Here is a 21,224-nt window from a genome sequence, read left to right as displayed (position 1 = left end):
ATTCAATAATTTATTATTAATCTGCGTAGTAATTAGTTTTCATTTTGTGTGCCAACTTTTTATCTAATTTTACAATATGTTAACTTTCTTACCATAGCTATAAATTTATACATTTTTCACGTGTATGCAGCTTTTTTAGTATTTGCGATACTTTTAGATCATTTATTAAGTAACAACTACTTTCGTAAAAAAACATCCAAGAACCCATAAATTCTAAAAAGGTGTAGATAGATCTTTTCATTGTAAGTGTTAAAGGGCTTTTTCTATTTACAATTTATACATGTTCTGATTTACTCAAATAATAAAATGCGTTGTGTGGTATACTTTCGAAATTATAATCATACAAACAAAAAAATTGAAGAAAAAGCGAACTCGAAGAAACAATACGATTTTCAAGTACTGACATGACAAAAAATAATAAAGTAAAGATGATGAATAAAAAATATGGCCAAACGGAGAAACGCGTGTGTTAAGTATGTTGGTCGTCTTATAACTCAACTCTAGTGCCACTAACGAAGTGCACACAGGTGGGGCAAGATGTAGCAAGTGTGGACACACGTTTATAATGATCAGCTTCTTCTTCTCGAGTGATGGTAAAGAAAAAGCGTAAGTACAAGATGATCCAAAAAGCCAATGAATCGGAAAGTAAACACTACATCTGAATATAATAATTATTCGAAACTGTTACAGTCACACTTAAGTATCTCTTTGTTTATATGTTTTACTGATTCTGTTATCACATATCATATTTTGTATTTCATAATGTTCCTGCAGAACAGTTCATTCATTTATGTAATTTAAGTTTTTTTTTTTTTTTTTCGTTTCCGTGAATTCGTCTACATATTCGTATAACATTTTTTAAATCCACTCAACATCACAACTCTCTCGACATACTGAGGACTGTATATAAATGTATACACACTCACTCGTGTAATAAAAATTTTAATATATTCTGTGGTAACGACACACGTTGGAAAAAGTGAGAATAACAGTTAGTGAATATATAAAAATGTACTCTTAACAACTATTTATGTAAACAGAAGAGAATGTCGATAACTTAGTATTTTATTTATTAGACGTACATTTTAACAAAATAAGCATGCTTAAATTAGTTTTATTTAAAAATGCTTAAACCTTTCCCATAGCTCGTTAATCACTTGATTGTTTGTTTTTTAAAAAAAAGACTACCATTATTTCATATATTTCTTGCTCGAGTTAATGTGCGTTATTTACTTTTATACGTATGTTTACATGATTTTCTTCATTACTCAGTGTAATTTACCAAAACCAGACCCGTATTATATACTAATTTTGTATATTTAGACAACAACAACAAATTTATATGATACACTGCTCTGTCCATACTGCCGTGCGCTTGGTCTTTGGCGAGACTGTGCTTTGTTTATTATGATCGTTGCTAACACAATATCTTCTTACATGTGTGCCATGCCACCACGTTCATTAACCGTTGCTTAAAGTTAATTAACATATTTTTTATTCAACATAGTTATACGTAAGGCTGAATTGTATTAAGCTTTATGAGACAATTTTTTTTTTTTTTTTTTTTTTTTTTTTTTTTTTTTTTTTTTTTGTTGAAATTGACAAGTAAGCTTTTGATATTACAGTGTATTTAAAGCGTCATACAGAGTGCTTCGCTTTCATTTACCTTATGTCAAAGTATGTAAGAAAATTATTTTTTGTTCTGTGTTTATAATCACAAGTAAATGTTTATTGCTTGTTTATCGCCTACTATATGCTTTAAGTATATAAAATATTCATAGTATGTGATTACGCATTAATGCTTTAGTTTTGTATTTATCTTTTTGTAAAAAAAAAAAAAAAAAAAATGCAATTATTTGACACCAATACGAAATGCAAGTATACAGTGGTGCCTATAATGAGGTAAGACAAACAGTACAGCACAGATGTTTTAATATTTATTGATAAAATTTAACAAATAAAATAATTATATAAAATGTGTACAGCTCGACAATTTCCTTATGTTTTCTACAACTCTTCTGTATTTTTTTTATTTGATAATTCTTACAAAAAACTTTCTTCCATGTTTCTCAATCTTGTCTACACTAATGTTCTTTATCTATGTATGTCTTACATCTTACAAAATGATAAACATCCACGATTGTACAGCTAATTTACGCGCAACCCTGACGCTTGTTTGCAGATCAACGTGGCTTTTTGCAAATAAACGTACATATATAGTAATAATTAATTATTGTTATTGTTGTTCAATATTTATGAGAATACGTTATTAATACGAGGATGTCTTTTAGTTCACATACTTTTAATATACATAAAGCTTTTTTTTTCTTTTATTAATATGTCAGACACAAATTTCTCATTATTCTTCAAAAAAAAAAAAAAAAAAAAAAAATAGCACTCTGTAAGTCGCATAGGGGGAATAAATGTTTCCAACAGTTACATCACAACGAAAAGTATTCTATGTATCTGTTGCAAAAATGAGCTTTAAAACTAACGAGTTTCGCTGTTGATACATTAACTTATTTGGGCAAAGAAAAATTATCCATGCCAATAACTTTTTCTATATCACACGTAATACTGTTGCTTTCAAGAAAACAAAAAAAAAGGGGGGGACTTTTCTACTCGATGGGTGCACGCTTTGCAAAAATAATTTATGTTGTATGCATAAAACGTGGCTGCTTATTCAAACTAATTTTTATTAACTGTTTGATTAAATTTTGTTGCCATGACAAAGGGAACAATATGACTTCTTGGATAATTTTACAATAACGTTTACAATAATCGAGTTTTGATGTGCATAATATTACGATTCTGTTTGTTACTTAACAAAACACCACTCGGTTTACCTCAAAAGAATAATACTTGGTTAATGTCTCAACCTTGAGCTGCTCTTGATATTTTTGTGCTCAACTCTTTAGATATCAGAAAAATCAAGATAATAAAATGGTAATGGATGAGAAAAGAAAAGTCCATTTGCTTGTCAACGTCTTTTTATTATTTGTGTAGCTTTAACCTATCTACAAATGTTTGCTTTTCAACCAGTGTTCAACAAATTTAATGCTTCAATTGTTAAAAGTTCGCAGACTTAAAAGGCCGTTTGAATTTTTTTTTTTTTTTAGAATACTTTAGATTATTTGTAATCGGCCTCTTAACGACAAAAATAACGATCCCTTCCTAAAAAAAACGCCTGTCCTCTGTGACCCCTTCAAACAAATTTTTTTGAAGGGATTACAACGCTTGCATCCTTGATTAACGGCAACTTGTTTGTAGTTCTCAGTGAACCTGCTTGACGAAATCCTTCAATATGCTGATAAAGCAAATATACATGTGTGGAAAAATAAATGTTGATTTATCCACCTAGAGGTTTAATTGTTTAAATAAATCTCGCAAGTTGCTTGTTTAACTTTGAAAACTGAGATCATAATATTTTGCGATTCTTTGACGATGTCGGTCAACTAATGAGATATCCAAGTAGATGAGTTATGTTGCAATTACTAACCATATTTTAATAATCTGTTCCATTATTTCTCCAACTGATGAGAATCGCAACATTTCGGTCTTGGTGAAGATTAAAAAAATTAAGTTTACAAGCAATCACTGTGCCCGCGAATCCGTTTCCTTTCCTTGGTCCTAGAAAAAAAAAAAAAAAAAAAAAAAAACCGCTACGCACGATCTCTGTGACCAATAATCTCTAATCAGCAACCACCTGCTAAAAATACTGTGAAACAAAAAAAAGAAAAAAAAAAAAAAAAAAAATCCGCTATACAACCCCAAAAGCCTCAAAGAGACAACAACTAATCGCGGGCGTGTATCGCCTCTCCCGCTCTGTGTTTGCTTGTGCTTGCAGATCCGCGTAGTGAACGCATTTCGACAGGGCCTGGACTCGCGCTACGGCGAGCACAGCAACACGAATCTCGCCGAGGTGCTGAGGAAGCAGTCCTCCCTGAGCAAGCGGCTCTCCCAGACGAGCAGCATCGATTACGCGGACAACCTGCCGGACGAGCTGGCCGTGCCCCACGAGATCGACGTCGAGCGGTTATCGAGTCACAGCCACACCGAGACGGCCGTCTAAGCCGCGCCCCCGTGCCCTAGAGACCTTAATAACGCGTTTGTCGCCTTGACCTTCGTGGGATCTAATACGATCCGATGAATTTTCTAGCCGGAGCACGACGAGTGTGAGACGGCGAGATAGATGCCCGAGCTCTTCTCGAAGTACATACATATGCATACACACGTACATGTACCTTTCTCTCCGCAACATGTGCCGAGAGCACGAGGGACCGAGTCGAGTATGCCGCGTGACTGCCCTACCTCGTCTCCCTTCTCGCCTGGGGAGAGCCATAGAGGGGAGCAGCGTCCGTCGCCGGCGTCGATGGGAGAGCCACCACTGCTGCTGCCACGCCACTTAAATAGAGCGCTAAGCCGTGGGTGTGTATGCGTGCGCGTGTGAATCTGTTTTTGCGAGGGATCACGGACACCCCCCTTTCCCAACCCCCGCCGCCCCTCCGTTCCTCCCTGGTCACTACAACAATATTATATATATATAAATATACTCCGAACGCGGTGCCGGCGGTCTGCACACACCAAAGGAACAAAACAAAAAAGTCTGCCGATTAAGATGAACTATTGTTATATAATCTATGATACACCTATGGAACACTTGCGCCTGCCCACCCCTGCCCAGCCCCCCCCCCGTCCGTGCGTGCGCGCGCGCTATTATCGCTGTAGAACACAACGTCGTATGTTTCATGCGCGATGATACATTAATTATTATTACGTTATTATTATTATTATTGTTAGTACATTATTATTATTATTATTATTATACACACAAAATCCCCCGATGTACAGACTCGTGAGAGATGTTGAGGGTGAAAAATAATGATTAAAAAAAGAAGAAGAAAAAAAAACGATTCACAGAAAACACGCGGGAACGCTCTTCTTTTTACGCTTATGGTTATACATATATAATGTAATTATAAAAAAAAATTGATTAAAAAAAAAAAAAAAAAAATAATGATAAAATAACGACGTGAGAGATTACTATTGTTATTATTATTACTATCATAACGAAAGAACAAATAATTAAATGATAAAAATAAATAGATGAAAATATGAACTCTCTTGTGTGATCGTGCGCGTGTATAAAGTCTTTGAAATTGTGCGTTTAAGTAGTTTGTTTGAAAGATAATTATATTATTCAAAAGAAATCTAAAATGTTGCCCATACGCGAAAAAGTACATCTGTAAATGTGTATGTACCGGAATTTTTTAATTTGCCTATTATGATGAATAACAAAAACAAACAGGCGCAATGCGAGTGTGTTTTATGTATCTCTCGAACGAAAAAAAAAAAAAAAAAAAAAAATTAAATTAAAAAAAGGGAAATACAATAAAATGAAATCACCTACTTACGAGACGGACGCACGAATAAAAAAAAAATCGTGTGTCGGATTGCTCGCCAATGATATTTAGTGAGAGATGGAAGGTATTAAGGAAAAATAGGTAAATAATAATGTTGACGCTTCTTGCCACGGAAAAACCAAAGGGCCCTAACCCTTCCCCGTACACAAACTGTCCGTCATGGTTCGACAGAGTCGAGGGAATCCAATCAAGTTATTATTGAATTAATTTTTAACAAATCACATTGCGTTTGTGACTGCGTGTTAACGTGTATTTTGCGAGAGTGAACGTTAGAGTTGAAACGATAGTGGGAGAAGTGATTATTTATACCCATTGGCAGAAGGGGGAGGGGAGAAAGAGCGAGAGAAGAGTGTACGTCTTTAACAATTTGACGCGTAGCTCTGTCTTAATAAAACAACGCGTGTTTGCTCTGTCTTCAAGTCGTGCTCGAGATATATATGTATAGATAATTACATTCAAACAAAAAAATTTAATGAAAAATTTCGTTAGTTGTAATAATAGTATCCATCGGTGCGTTGTTTGAAGACGGTCCTAAGGGTGCTTGTTAAAAAAAAAGGGCGCGAGGAAAATCGGCTGTCGAAGAAGGCGCCACCCATTGGGAAGAGCAATTACAAGGGACGCATCAGCTACGCGCATAATAAACATACACTTACGCGCCGTATCAATTGTAAATATGTATACTTTGTTATCGCAGTTGGAGAGTTGACGACGAGACGCAACGTTAAATTGTTTATTTCCCGGCAGACATGCGGAAGTAGAGAGCAAGAAAGAATCTCCGCCTCGCTGTTTCAGCAATTTTTTGTACCACCCGAATTTCCATGGGAAAAGCGAGTTTTTGTAAAAAATCCGACCCAAGGAGGGGAGCGAGCAGAGGCTTCGTCGTGTTTTTTGTACTTACTCGTTAGCGACAGATAAGGATCCGTCGTAGACCATAATTATTATCAACATCCGCGTTTTTCTCACTCCTTCTTTCGTACATGTTGTAATAAAAAACTCTTTTTTCAATGTTATTATTTGTCATATCGCATTCGGAGAGCAATAGTGAACAAAAAAAAAAAGTATGTAACGCGTCGGGCGTATCGGAGTGTGTGCTGTGTATCATGTGAGCACACGTGACGCGAGCAAGTAGTATAGATCAGCGTACGACGCGACTCGCAAGGTAAGCAAACACCAATCTAACGATTTCAACGAAACGCGCGGAAGTGAAAAAACTTACTGTGTAGTGTCATAAAATGTCAAAGTACGTAGGAAAACAAAACAATGCACCACTGCCTTCAACTTTTTCGGACCCCCACCTTCCTTCACGGACGGGAGTAGGGAAGAAACTCGGTTGGACAGTCGAGCACACTCACTTGAAGATGCTCAGGCTTTCAAGGGGATTCTGTACACCGATTGGGATGATAGGTTCCAAGTAGTTTTTACTTTTCAAACAAAAAGCGCCTTCTTCGTCGCGCCGCGATTCTTCCGTGTGTTAATTATTATCACGAAAATGGAGCTGGATGTGACTGGATGAGCACGGTATCCTTGATATTGGACGTGTAATTTAACTTACTACGTGTTGTCTTGCTTCTTGAGACCTTCGTAAAAGTACGTGTAGGCTCCTCCAAAGAGGGAGATTCTTAAATCTTGTAATTATGGTGCTCGGTCTGAAGATTCCTACGTACGTTTACGGAAGAAGCAAAAACGAGTAATAAAATTTAATAATTAGTCGGAGACACTTTTCACTCTCGCTTTTTCTCTCTTGTTTATCGGATGATAAACGCGAAGGGTTTCGTATTGCACATTTTCTTTGCCACCTAGACGAAACCCATCCTCTTTCTGTAGAAAAAAAAAAAAAAAAAAAAAAAAAAGTAACAAAAAACAATGACTTCGCCTTTCTATTGAATTCTCTACTACTTAATACTTAATTTTTCTGTTGCCTTTGTATGATTTTACTTGTATGATATTATACATATATATATATACGACATTGTTGCTATTTAAAGAGAGAAAAAAATATTAAAAAATTTATTATTCGAGAAGAAAGATGATGTTTCAATGTTACTCAGTATGAGTGGCCAACTATTAGTTGAGTTGTAAATGCGTCACAGACGATGATATTTAAAATAAATGAATATAAAAAAAAATTTCTCCTCGCGGCTTAAGAAATTACATGATACATGAAAAACTATAAATATACGTAGCCCTCGCCAGGGGCGGATAAATTCCACATTATGTACTTCTCGAGGTTTTTTTTGTCCTACCTTATTTAATTTGTATTATTACGCATGTAATTATAAACTGTTATTATTGTCTTCTCTATATATTTCTATTTGATTCAGTTATGTCGCATTGCCATGTGTAACAATTGTATTATTCTGTAATTTAAGGTGATTCGTACTTCTGTTTTTGTTAACTTATTTTACTTTAAGATGATAATTTCTGTACAATGATTTTTTAGTCTTTATCTCGTTGATTACTCATAATTTCATCCCTTTCCACCATTACTATAGATACAAATATTATACGTAAAAAATAAAGGTATCGCGCGCGAAAGATGCAAAAAAAATATACATATATACATATATTACTTACAAAATCGCTCGATCTCGCTCTGGTGTTTAATATCAAACGAGCGAGACAAAAATCTAACGAAACTTATATATTGAATAAATAAAACGAATAAATACTTAAATACTATGAGATTAGATCGGGACGCTAATCAAGTTACGATCCGCCCCCGCGTATGCCTCTGTGGTTTTTTAAGTCCCTTCTTACTCTTTTCTCCTTTTCACCCCTCAATTCCTTCAAACTTTCCTTCTTGAGCGATTTTCATATTTAATTATCAAATGAACAAAAAAAATAGATAAAAATCAATCCTGCGAAGGATACGTTATATCTTCAAAAATAAAGTACATCATAGATACTTATACGCATATAAATATTGAAGTAAGAAATGAATTGTCGAGCGGCCCGAAGAATCCTCGTTTAAAGTCCTAGTCACTCGTTTTGTTTGTACGCAAGAATACAAGTCTCTATATATATATTCATACATACATATAGCGATTAATTGTTGATTATTAATAATTAAAATAAATATAATTATACGATGATAAGATGAATTTTAAAAAATGATTGTAGATTTAACACGTAGAAAGTAAATTTGTAGTAATGATGAAAAAGACAATGGAATTTTTCTAATGTATACTCTCTTATTGAAAAAGAAGAAGCTGCCGCGCAATCAGGACATCGCGCACCACATTGTTGTATAATTGTTTTCGAATCGTATTATTATTAATCTTATGAATGTAACTACTATTGTTTACTACTTTGATTATAATAATAATAATTATTATTTTTACTGTTTTACGTTTATTATGATATATTAATAATTTTTTGAACGATGAAAATTTTAGAGACACGAGGACGCGTGTCGCGTTAGTCTCATGAAAGATAAAAGAAATCCAAAAATCGCGTGCACGTATATGAAATTATAAAAACAAATGGAAAGAAAAAAAAAAAAAAAAAAAAAAGGTTCAATTGAAACGTGTACGAAAGAGAAAATGAGCGACTCGAAAGACGAGAAACGTCCAACGCAATTGTATGAAAAAAAGAGAGAGAGGGCGAATGCGAGAGAAAGAGAGAGGGAGAGAAAGTTCGAAAAGTACAGTTTTTCTGTGTGTATACTCTCACGTGTATAATATTTATTAATAAAAAAATATTTTAGAAACTTTCAAGCGCGTAATTCTATCGCACCGAGTATTAAACAAAACATGTCGAATAAACAAAAATAAAAAAAAATAAAAAAATAAAACTTTTTATTATCTATACTACTGCCGTAAAACAAAAATGCTATTTCTCACAATAGCACTCGCACACACGCATCTTTATACTGTCGACTTCTTACCATTTTTCCTCAAACCTAATCCTGTCCAAATGCGTACGTACGTCAAAGTACGTAATTCGACGAAAAAAAAAAAACAATCGCGAATCAATCGAGTTCTCATCTCTCTGTCTCGCAGCGATTGGGACCAAACCACTATACCTGTTAAAATTAGCAGCCACTCTGCCTCGGGTCAAAGTACTTACACGCATTTTTTCATTCCAACATCGCGCTTGCAATCTCACCATTTTCACCTATACCTTCCACGAAAAGGAAGCTATATATATGTTTCGCCAAGATAAAAAAACGTGGGATAAAAATTATCTATAGTCAGCAAGTGATAAAACACGCAAAAACGAAGCATCTAAATTCATGAGTTCGACGTCGCTGTCTTGGTCTCCTGCCACCGCTGTCTTCGTCTTGATTTCTTCTTCCTTCCCCTATGTTGATGCTCTTCTATTTTGGAAGAAAAAAAATTAAGGACTACATGTACGTGTTTCCGTGTGCTCGAGAATCTGTATAACTGTTCATAATAGTGCTATTATTGTTTGAAAAAAAAAATAAGAATAATAACAAAACTTACGGTAGTTATTGAAAATGAAATATCATGCAATATTACGCTTTAAAAATTACCCTGATTACTAAATAATTACTATAAACGCAAAAAGATGGTAAAAAATAATCGTATAGTTCGAAGAGTACCCCCTGTATGAGATATATTGCGGTGACTCTTGTGTAACAAACTGCAGTTTGCATGCCCTTTGTAAAAAAGAAAGGAAAAAAAAATATATATACACGAGTGATTGTTCCTCGAAAAATTTTTGTGTCAATTCAATGCCGTCATTATTGTGTGAAAAAAAGGAGATATTTAATATAACTACAAATAATCAAGAACAACTAAATTTAGACCTGGATTGTATTTTTTTTTTTTTTTATATTAAATTACTGCTAAGTAGACTCGGAATGTTCTTTAGATTCGATGAGGTGGGTACTCATTACAATTGCTTCAGTCCACACCAGCACTGACACGCTTATCTCTTTAAAATAAAGACTAACAATAATAAAATAATACACATTTACGTGTAAATACATTATTTTACTTCTGCAAGTATAAAAATAACGAGTCAAAATCTTTAGTGTGTGTATAAATATACATAAGCGCCTACAAAGCGTACACACACATACCCATACAAAAAATGATAAAACCAAAGTCATGAAATAGGAGTTGTCTATACACGCGCGATAGCGTGTGCGCGCACCAAGTCAAGTACGTAACTGCGTGTGTGTATGTGTATGCGTGCGAGTTTGAAAATTCATTATTTGCATTGTACTATGCGAATGATTTTCGCTGATAACCAAACTCGTCCTTCCCTTGTACTTACTTTTTTCTTCTTCGCGACTACTGCAACTACTACTACGACTATTACTATAACTATAGTACTACGACGATTGCGCAGATTTTGTTATATGTATATGAGTATTACACTATATGAGTGTAAGTGCGTGCTGTGTACAGTTCTAAAGGAAGGACTATTATCGTTACCATTATTATTATTATTATTATTATTATTATTATTATTATTATTATTATTATTATTATCATTATTATCATTATTACTATGATACGTAAGAAAAAAAAGGAGAAAAAGTAGTATATGTGAAAGAAGCGAGGAAAAAGAATATTTCTCGTTACTCTATTACCTGCTATTTATTAAAAATAACAACACTGTAAATAATTTCAATTTCAACGTTGTTTACTAACTGAATCAGAAAAACAAAATTAGAAGATAATCAAACTAAAAGTTGACCAAAAAAAAAACCGATAGTGGAATCCGTACGTACGTGTAGTGTATGTAAAACCTGAACGGACTGTGAAACTCTGCACTGAAATTAAAAAAATAATGATCGTCCTACGTGGGCGATGTAAAGGTATTACATGTCGATGCGACCTTTACTAGGATTATTGTAGCGATTGGCGTTTTATTAAAAATAATAAAAAAAGATTTATCATCACGAGAAAACTTATATTAGGATATATAATAGAGAAGAGGTAGAAAATAAAAAAATAAAATTGCAAAAGTGAAGTACGTCATTGTGATGATCTATTCTGCTCTGCTCTTTGTATAATGCAACTGCGCGTTTAAAGGTGAATGAAAAATTTTAAATAGAAAATAACGAGGATGAAGGCCGTTTAACTATTTGTCTTGATTAGTATGAAGTAAAACTTACCTAAAATAGAAAGAAAACAAAAAATAAATAAAAATAGCATGAGTCAACTATACCATACACACACTTCATTCTCTCTACTCTTATCTCTTTTTCAAGGGAGTCAAGTCATTTAAAAATATAAATAAAAAATTCTAATTAATTCATTTTGTAGCCTAAACTTTCATCTTTAATATGAGGGCCTCTCGCTTTTGCACCTGTAAATTGAGGTTGAGGCGTGGTATTAATAACTATCGCTCACCTATAAATATGTCGTTATTAAGCTGTGAAAACTTTCCTTTTTTTCCATTTTCGAAAATCGCTGCATTCGAGAACCTTTCTCGCATCGTCCGGGTGAGCTGTGATGTTCGAACTACGCGACTTTGCACAATTTGCGTCGTATTTGTCGAGGCTGATCTGTTATTTACAAATACCTAACTGACGAAATATCGATTTATCGTTATAATTACTTGCGTGAGAGCGAGAACAAAAAACAAAAGTTTATCAGGAGCATATAGAATAGAGGAGATCTTTGTGAACCATTGTTTTGTGAATAATAATGATGAACTCAAAAAGAGAGAGAGGGAGAAACAAAAAATTTTCCAACGTTGTACCGATACTTTTTCGAGTGGGTGCATTCATTGTATAGTTGTACGCTTAAATTTTTCTATTAAGTGACAAACGATTTGTACTTTTATACCGAATTTCAAGGGGACAAGCAAAAAATAAAAATAAAAATATCATCGATACATTTATCGTAATGAAATTTAAAGTTTAATTTAGTTGTACACGGAGTCCGGCGATTATTAAAAAAAAAAAAAATAAATAAAAAAAAGAAATAGAGCTCGTCGTGAAGATATAAATCAAATGGGGGTAAATAGTTGAAAAGTATAATTTTATCCAAGTCTATAGTTTTTTTTACAAGGGTAATTATTGTTATTAATTCTTCTTAATGATAAATACGACGGACAAATACACGTGCAAAGCGAGTCTCAAACAGCATAGGTCATACCTTTCGACGTAGATTAAGAATGTTTGAGTGCATAATAATATATCATATTGTGTTGCAAAAAAGTGAAGCGAGCGATTTTCGTCGTATATGCATACGTGATACTCTATCACTCAACATGTTTTTTTATTTTCCTTTCTATCTTTTTCTTCCATCTTTGTACTTAATCTTAGCAAGAATTAGAGAAGTAACAAAAATTATTTATACGATTATAAAAGCGTATATGATACTGTAAAACAAAGAGTTCAATTTTGAAAATTAATGAAAAAAAAAAAAGAAAAAAAAACATGTAAATTAGTAAATTAGACAGGAAAGTTTCAATTTTAGGCTTGAGTCGGTAAAATAATCTACTCGCCCAAAATAGAGTGACGGTAAATCGGGAGGGATGGCATTAAAAAATGCATGTATTTAATATCAATAGAAATTCGGAGGACTAAAATTCAAAAGTAAATAATAAAAATCCTGTTTAAGCGGGTTATAATATTTATTAAATTAAAAAAAAAAAAAATATGGAAAACAATTTAATGCTCACGTAGGCACATTTTTTGAAAATAATATTTAAAAAATATAAAACTAATTGCGACAAGTGCGAAAATTAGGGTTATGGTAATGGTAAAAAATACATTAAAAAAAAAAAAAAAAAAAAAAAAAAAAAAAGATAAAATCATTATGCAAAATAGTCTTTTTAAGAGAAACACTGACAGTGAGTAAGTAAAATAAGCTGATGAATGCGTCAGAGAAAGTAAGCAAAAGCTATATTCACACATATAAATATAAATTACATTGTCAATCTTTCTCCTACTGTACCTTTATTTCGTAAAAGTGTGTAAAAAGAAGAGGAAGGATTGACGAGGCATTACTTGTTAATTATTATAAATAATTAAAGAAAGAAAATATACTTGAGAGAATGAAAGTGAGCGATAGTAGAAAAATAATAGTGTCAACTAAGTAAATAAGACATAGCGTTTCCTTTTTCCACGTTCAAAGTGACATTGTAATAATAATAATAATAATAATAATAATAATAATAATAATAATAATGATGATAACAGTAATAGTAATAATAATTATCATGATAAATGATGTCGAAAAAAAAAAATAAATATATAGAACAAAAAAGAGGCGGAGAGAGGGTGGCGCGACCCGCTCGCTTCTATTGAACGTACATCGTGTGTATGCGTAATAAATAGAAGAAAAAAAAAATATTATAAATAGAGCCGAAAGAAATAATGCTAAAAAATAAAAAAAAAGCATGTGAACGGTGCCGATGACGATGTGCAGATGATATTTTTCTGTCGTTATTGTTAAATTATTACTTATGCGTTAGTGTATATTATACTTAACAAAAATGAAGGGAAAAAAAAATTAAATAATGAAATATTGTACACAGCGTGTAGCATACTTAAGCGTTTGAACGAACGAAAAAAAAAGAAATACGAAAAAGCAGAAATGAGAGGAAAAAAATAACCCGTGAGCCGGGAATGACAAGTTCTTAGAGAAAAGCAGCGAAAATTGCGTACATCGTGAGAATACACGAAAGCAAGTCGAGAAAAATGTGGCCGAGGAAATCGATCGCGCGCGCACGCGGTGCCCCCCCGAGGACCTCGGTCCCCTATGTACTTACTCTTAGCTTTTCGTGTTGTATTTCTCCTCGCGACTATTTTCCCTTGCAAAAATAATAATAATAACAATACGAATGGACGCGTGGATAATAAAAAGGGAGAAAGCCACGCGAGCACTTGATTTTTCTTCTCTTATTTCCGTATCTTCTCTCGAGCGCTACTGTCGTAGTTGTTGATATTGTTCCTTTTTTCTCTCCTTGCCATTGAGATCTCGATTCACGATCATCTCACTTGCATATAAATATTACATTATACATATAGATTGTAGGATATATTCGATTTCCGCCGATCGGATGGAGGAACTTTTTCTCTTTTCTACACTATCTCTTTACATAGGTACATATAACATGTTAAAGAAATAAAACTAGAGCGCGCCTGAAGATATACATATATATATCTCCTGTAAAATCATTTTTCCTCTCGACGTTCTGCAAGGAATTCTTGTAAATCTGTTTGGTTTTATTGTTACGTTTATTTTTTGTATTTTGTCGTTCGACAATTGTAATAAACGCAACCGTCGTCGTATACGATTGCGAGTGCATTAGCTTTTAAAGTGAAGGACATGTGAAATAAAAGAAAAGAAAAAAAAAAAATATGAAGCAACCGAGAAAGAGAGAAGAGCGTGTATTTGGATGAAAAATGGAAACTGTCTCACAGAGTTTTTTCGGAGTCGAGATGGATAGACAAAACGTTCTCTCTTTCTCGCAAGGCGTGAATAATGAAGTCTACCCTCGGTGATGCGGAGGGCTCGAGATTCCGTTTTTAAATGTTATGATAAATAAATAAAAGAAGAAAAAAAAAACACTTAAGATACGTTGATTGTTGAATTTAGTTGTTAAATTGTAGAAGAATGACGAGGAACATACAAAAAAAATAAAATAAAATAAACAATCCAAAAAAAAAAAATGAAGAAAAAAAAGTAAATTAATGAAGCTCGGTGTCCTTGCCTACGTTGTACATAAAGCACTGCCCAAAAATTATCGAGGAAAAAAAGAAAAAAGGAAGGAAGTGAAGCGCGAGTGACGGAAAAAAGTTTGTTGTTTCTCTTTGTCTTTGGCTGCGGATTATCGCGTGCGCAGAAACATATTTGTTATTGCAAACGTATACGTGCTCAAACTTGGGAGTGTGACAATGATGTTTTTTTTTTTTTAAATAACAAAAGTCTCTCTCACTAGTGAAAAAATGAACAAGGAAATGATCCCGCCACTGTACTATTGCTCGACATAAAAGTGAAAAGAATTAATGTAACAGAGATCAAAGAAAGTTAAGTATAAAAGTTTGATGGGAAGATAATGTGTAAAGTTTTCGTGACATGACGCCGATTACATTAAATATATATATTAAAAAAAAAAAAAAAAGAAGAATAATGATATGAAGAAAAATCATATGAGGTTGATTGTACCTTGGTCATGTACGTTATTGCAAGAAAATGAAAATAAAAAATAAAAAATTACTGATTAATTCTTTGATGCGTAATTCTATATTTACATAGTCACAACCCATGGAGATTAATATAAAAAAAAAAAAAAAATTAAAAAAAAACGTCAAAGTGAAGGGACACTTGTTATTGAGCTAAGTACGAACAAAAATAATAATACTAAGCAGTGTGGATAAGCACCTTTAGAAGAGGCACACGTACACATTAAAACAAAACAAAGAAAAATAAAGAATACTAAAAAAATGAATCCAAAGATCGAGAGAAAAAGATACCATTCGTTATTTATCTTACGGAATGCGCTGTACGAATATGTATATACCTATATAAATATATCTCTATATTATATAAATTATAAATAAACGATTAAGTGAAAAGTGAATTAGATACTTAAAGAATAAATAAGAGAATAAAAGAAAAACAAACAAATGAAGATAGAAAAAAAAAGTGGGGTGAATGAATTCATATAAGGCCAAAGATTATATGAATTGACGCGTGGTTGGTTCTATTGCGAGCTGAGCGAGAGAACGAAAGCGAGCGAGCGAAAGAAAGAAGCAAAAGAGCGCCTTGATGGATTTGCAGCTTCTGGCAATATATTATATTATTAATAATTGATTAATTAAAAAAAAATGATTATAATTAAAGACTAAGGGTTGCAGGATGATTCACGATAAAGATGATTATGCGTTAAGTAAGACGATTATTGACTATTAATTATTATCACATTAAAAAAGAAAGCTTGTTCTTAATAGAGCGGTGTATATTTATTAATGGCAACCCTCTCACTTGTTATCGTCATCCTACTTTTTTTTAGTGCATTCCCAGTATTTCTTTTTTTTTTCTTTGGCGCCTTATGGATCTAATTTTTGTTTCAACTTGGAGATCTTTACTTGCGCTTTTATCAAATTTTCTTTTAGTTTTAGTTTTATTCTTTAATGTTATATGTTTCATTTTTTATTCATTTAACAAAAGGCTTGCAAACAAAAATAATGTTCATTACTGTTACTTTTTCTATACATTATTTTAACATTAGATTATTATTTTTAAATTTAACTATTTTTAGCTTGAAATATATATTTGTAAAATTTACCGATTCTACCCAAATGTGCAACTTACATTGACAACGTTGTGCAGAAGATCCTGTAAAGCTATGTGATACGCCAACAGAAGAGATAAAATTGGAAAAACTATTGTTCATCATGACTTATTGAAATAAAATTGAAATACAAAGGATATTTACTATTTTTAATACTTTCAAATGAAAATTCAAAATGAACTTGGACTTTGAAAGACTCACATAAAACGAAAAATGACAATACTTTCTTTTTCTTATAAAATCGAGAAATTTTGGAACATGAGAGTAAGTATACGGGTGCAATAAATTAAGTAATGTTTATAATAAAATTAATATTTTATTTAAAAAATTGAGACGAAGTACAGAGTTGCGAAATTAACTTTAAATTTAATCATGATCATTTTTATATGTTAGCATGACAGTCAGTGTAAGAGTTGATATGCACGATGAAATAGGAATAGTTTTGAGGAAATACTGTTGCGTGATGAACATCAGTCGATACGATTAAAATTTCATCTATGTATCATCATATGAGATTCATATTCTCTAAATATCATCGTATACTAAATATAGTCAATACTTGGTGTATTATTTTAACTCGTAGCAGAAGTATCTCTCTTATTTTGCATTAATTCACTGTTTTAAATTTAATAAATTCAGAGTTAAAAGACATAACTGTACGATAAATTCGTAATATAATTTTTAATCAATATATATATATGTTAGGTAACTTAGTAAATTGAAAAAAGCCAAATTCAATTTCCATTATTTTTATTATTTCATCTCAATACGTATAAATTCAAGTAAAAGAAGAATGCATAATTCTAAATTGTTACCATCCGCATAACAGATAAAACATTTACGTAAACATTACTTTACAAGACCCCAAAAACTTAACAACAATGATATCCGTTTACTTTCGTCATTTATTAATGTTATTTCTATCGGAAATACGTTTACAACGCAGTGACAACCATTAATTTTATTTATTAAATTGTTTTTTCAATCTATTTTTTTTTTTTTTTTAATAATAATAATCGACGATGAACGTCGTCACACATCATTGATAAATGCAACACGAAGTAATAATGTATCTCATTTTTAAATTCATATATTTTTTTTGCGAATAAACACAAATGCGCAGCGCAACGCTATAAATTATACATAACAATAATAATGATAATAATAGTTTTAATGATGATAATTGTACAGTAATTATAAATACGTCCAACGCTGTTTTAAGTTTTAATTTTCAATATTTTTTTTCTGTTTTTAATCTTCGATAAATTGTTTATAACGTTATAGAGAGGTAAGATTATATATAAAGGAACTATGATGAATTCAACAGTTTTTCTTTTTCTTTTTTTTTTCACTAAATTATTGGTTCTTCTAGTTATATTTAGAAAATCACTCTCAGCGTATACAATGAATAAACAAATGGATAAGCTTGTTTTTCGCTGTTCCGAAGTATACTTTTAAAATAATTACGTTATAAAGCATACATCGTCGAAACGGCGAAAGCCATCGATTTCTAGTCGACAGTTCAAACTTTAGATTCACTACAAAATACTCGATTAATATCCCTAATAAGTTAAATACACGAGGACGTAGTGAGGGAAAAAACAGCGCTCCTACGCATAACAATAATAATAATAGTAGTAATGACGATGACGATGATTAATATTATTACTTACGAGAAAACGCAATGTTTGATGTTTTTTCATACGTGCACGTGCATGTATATGCATTTTGGAGAGATTTAATTTATCGGGGAAGAAAAATCGACCATCCAATATCTTTTGCGCTCGAATATTATCGGTATAATAATGCTCACAATTTCACACGATGCTCTTTAGATTATATCGGTTTTATTTTTACGCTTGCGTTGCTTCTTTGAGTCGTCATTTTTCTTTTTTTGTCACTTTTACATGGTATATATATATATATATATATATATATATATATATACTACACAATACATACATATAATGTGAGCGCGTCGCGATCGATATTGTACAAGAATAACCCTCGTCTTCTTTATTTATATATTTTTTGCCTTTATTACTATCATTATTCTTTAAATTTACGCGTACTTTGTGGGTGTAAAAAGAATTCGTTCGGACCAAGTTAATCGTAGCCTATTGGCACTACTTTGTTGTATTAAATTTACTTTTCTTTTTTTGTTTCATTTATTTTAATCGATGCTGATTACTTTTATTTTGTTCTCTTTATAGATTCATTTATAAAATCGCAAACTACTGCGGCTTCTGCTGCTGAGCTGCTGCTTCGTCTATGCTTTCACAGATTTTGGGTTTTTTTTTCAAGAAAAAAAAGTCTCCTCGATGTCCTTTACAGTATTGTAACGAAGTTATCCACTAACAACTTGTTGCTTACCAAGCATAGTTTTATTCTTTTTTTTTCTTTTTTTTTTTTTTCTATTGAAATACGCGTGATGAATATGTATACTTTTTTTTTTAAAGTACTTGATGCAAATTTTAAAAAGTCTAAGCCTCCATGACACTAAGAAAGAGGGTCTAATTCACTAGAGGACCATCAACACGCATCCCCGTGTGCATACCCACGCAAGACGTTTTTTTTTCCTGTGTAAAATATTGGGATTAAAGTACATCTGAAAGGCGTTTCGCGCAATTATTTTGGCAAGATTTTGGTTTTTACTATAAGGACTTAATTTTTTTATATTTTTTTGGCACTGCGAACAGACGCTAGTCAAGGGAAGCAACCGCGAATATTTTTTTCGGTCAGAGAAACATGGCGTGTGTATACGCACCATTTACAATTTTTTTTTTTTTTTTTAATTTGTACATCTACAATCTTGTTTATGCATGGTTTTTTTCTGACTTTTGTGTTCCACTGCAAGTTCTTCTATAAAACCTCCAGCCTCGCGATTTTACAAACGATCCTTACAAATATATCGTATTATTACAGGTTTTATGTACCAAGAAAAAATACCTAGGATCTATTTTACATATGACATCTTTAGCCGCTTTGGTGCTAAAATATTTTGATTCCTAGGTCTGGCGAAGCAATGCCTCACGGCAAAATAAACCCGTAGCTTCCCTCGAGTGATCGTCGATCGCGGTAAATTCGGTCTACTTTCAGGGAGTTGAGGAGAAAGATGCAGAGCAAAGACAGGTCTCTGCTTACAATTGTCAGCGAAGCGTCGGAAATACTGCGTGCATTCGCGACGACAAGATAATGATTTCAGTGGGTGGCAGATTTTTTTTATCGTTTAACTGGTGTGGTAACTATTTATATGTGACTGTACAAAGGAAGTTGCGACAGAAAATTTACAAGGTTTCTCAGTAGTTAAGGTAACATCTCAAACACCCGTCGGTCATGTAAATATACTATTTTTGTTTACTTGTAAATTTTGATTTTTCCATAGAGCTGAATACGATGAAACAATTTTTTTTTCTCGTAGTTCGGAATTTGAAGAGAATTAATGTAAGCCTTGAAACGTTTTTTTTACGAAATCTTTTGTAATTGATTTTGAAAATGGCACTATTATTAAAGGTACACAAATATCATCTCTACAGTTTTTAATTTTTTTGTGAAGTTAAGCGTAACGAGAGTTAGTAGTTTTGCAAAGTTTTTGATTTTCGTTGAAATAGGTACGCGTTGTGAAAAATATATAAACATTTGAAAAAACACCACAGGGCAAGAGGAAAAATGAGAATCAGTACTATCAAGGTATATTTCCTTATAATCATGACTACATGCTACTTTATGCAATGTAAAACTAACACGTAACTCTAAGAAGTAAGATGGATTTAACAATTTCAAGACGGTCAAGCAATTTATACTTCCCCACTTTTGTAAATAAAAAAAAAGGAAATTAATGTTTGACGCTAACACGCACTTGGTCACTTTTGTCAAATGTTTCTTTTTTCTCACAAAACACGTCTCAGAATGATCCGTGGAAAAATACGCCGTTCAAGCTTTACAATTGGTACGGTCGAAAATGAAAAACACATCGTTAGATAACACATTTTTTCCCACATCTCCGACGTACATTTTAAAATTCAATTTTTTTTTTTCACGCTGCTTAAAGTCGCTCTGTTTACACTCTACTCGTACGGATAAAACTTAATTAATATACATGAGAAAATGCGTTTGGAAAAAAAAAAAAATTTTCGTCCTTTGTTATGTGCAGTGTATATCTTTAAATAGCATCGCTGCCCGCTTATTTCAGTGTAGAGGAAGGATTCTGGTAAAAATGTCGTTGTATTTCAAACAAATTCCACAGGCTTCGTTACATCGCGCCTCCAGATCTGTATGCCGTTTTTCTACACCGCAAACTAACCATCATATAATATAAACAACAAAAATTAATTTCATTAAATAACACTGGAAAAATCGACCAATGCACCATCTGTATTATAAGCACACACGGGCAATCAAACGAGTAACAATAAATAAATATCGATAAATTCATCGAATACCCTTGTTAACAGTACCAATTAACTTATCAACGCAAAAAAGCATTCGATAAACAATGTTGTTTTTTTTTTTTTTGTTTACTTTAAGTAACTTTGATAAACACATGTATTATGCTTATGATAGTTTGATCAC

General features: G+C 32.4%; 1 protein-coding gene across 11 annotated transcripts in view; it reads left to right on the top strand.

Moving 5' to 3' along the window:
• The window catches only part of PMCA (plasma membrane calcium-transporting ATPase 3), a 39,490-nt gene extending 32,223 nt beyond the window's left edge, over positions 1-7,267 (top strand). For 7 of the 11 annotated variants that reach the window (XM_014349061.3, XM_014349058.3, XM_014349059.3 and 4 more), the window contains one exon: positions 3,848-7,267. In XM_014349061.3, the coding sequence (XP_014204547.2) occupies positions 3,848-4,072 (225 nt within the window). In that variant the 3' untranslated portion in view covers positions 4,073-7,267. Of the gene's footprint in view, positions 1-3,846 lie in introns of all 11 variants that reach the window. The other 4 variants (XR_001338887.2, XR_001338886.2, XM_023389643.2 and 1 more) reach the window with 3 other exon arrangements.
• The last annotated feature ends 13,957 nt before the right edge of the window (positions 7,268-21,224 follow it).

The sequence above is a fragment of the Copidosoma floridanum genome, unplaced genomic scaffold (assembly GCF_036245765.1).
Source record: "Copidosoma floridanum isolate Cflo_tuat_1 unplaced genomic scaffold, Cflo_Japanese_pri ptg000019l, whole genome shotgun sequence".
Taxonomy (NCBI): domain Eukaryota; kingdom Metazoa; phylum Arthropoda; class Insecta; order Hymenoptera; family Encyrtidae; genus Copidosoma; species Copidosoma floridanum.
This window is presented reverse-complemented; position numbering and strand designations above follow the sequence as displayed.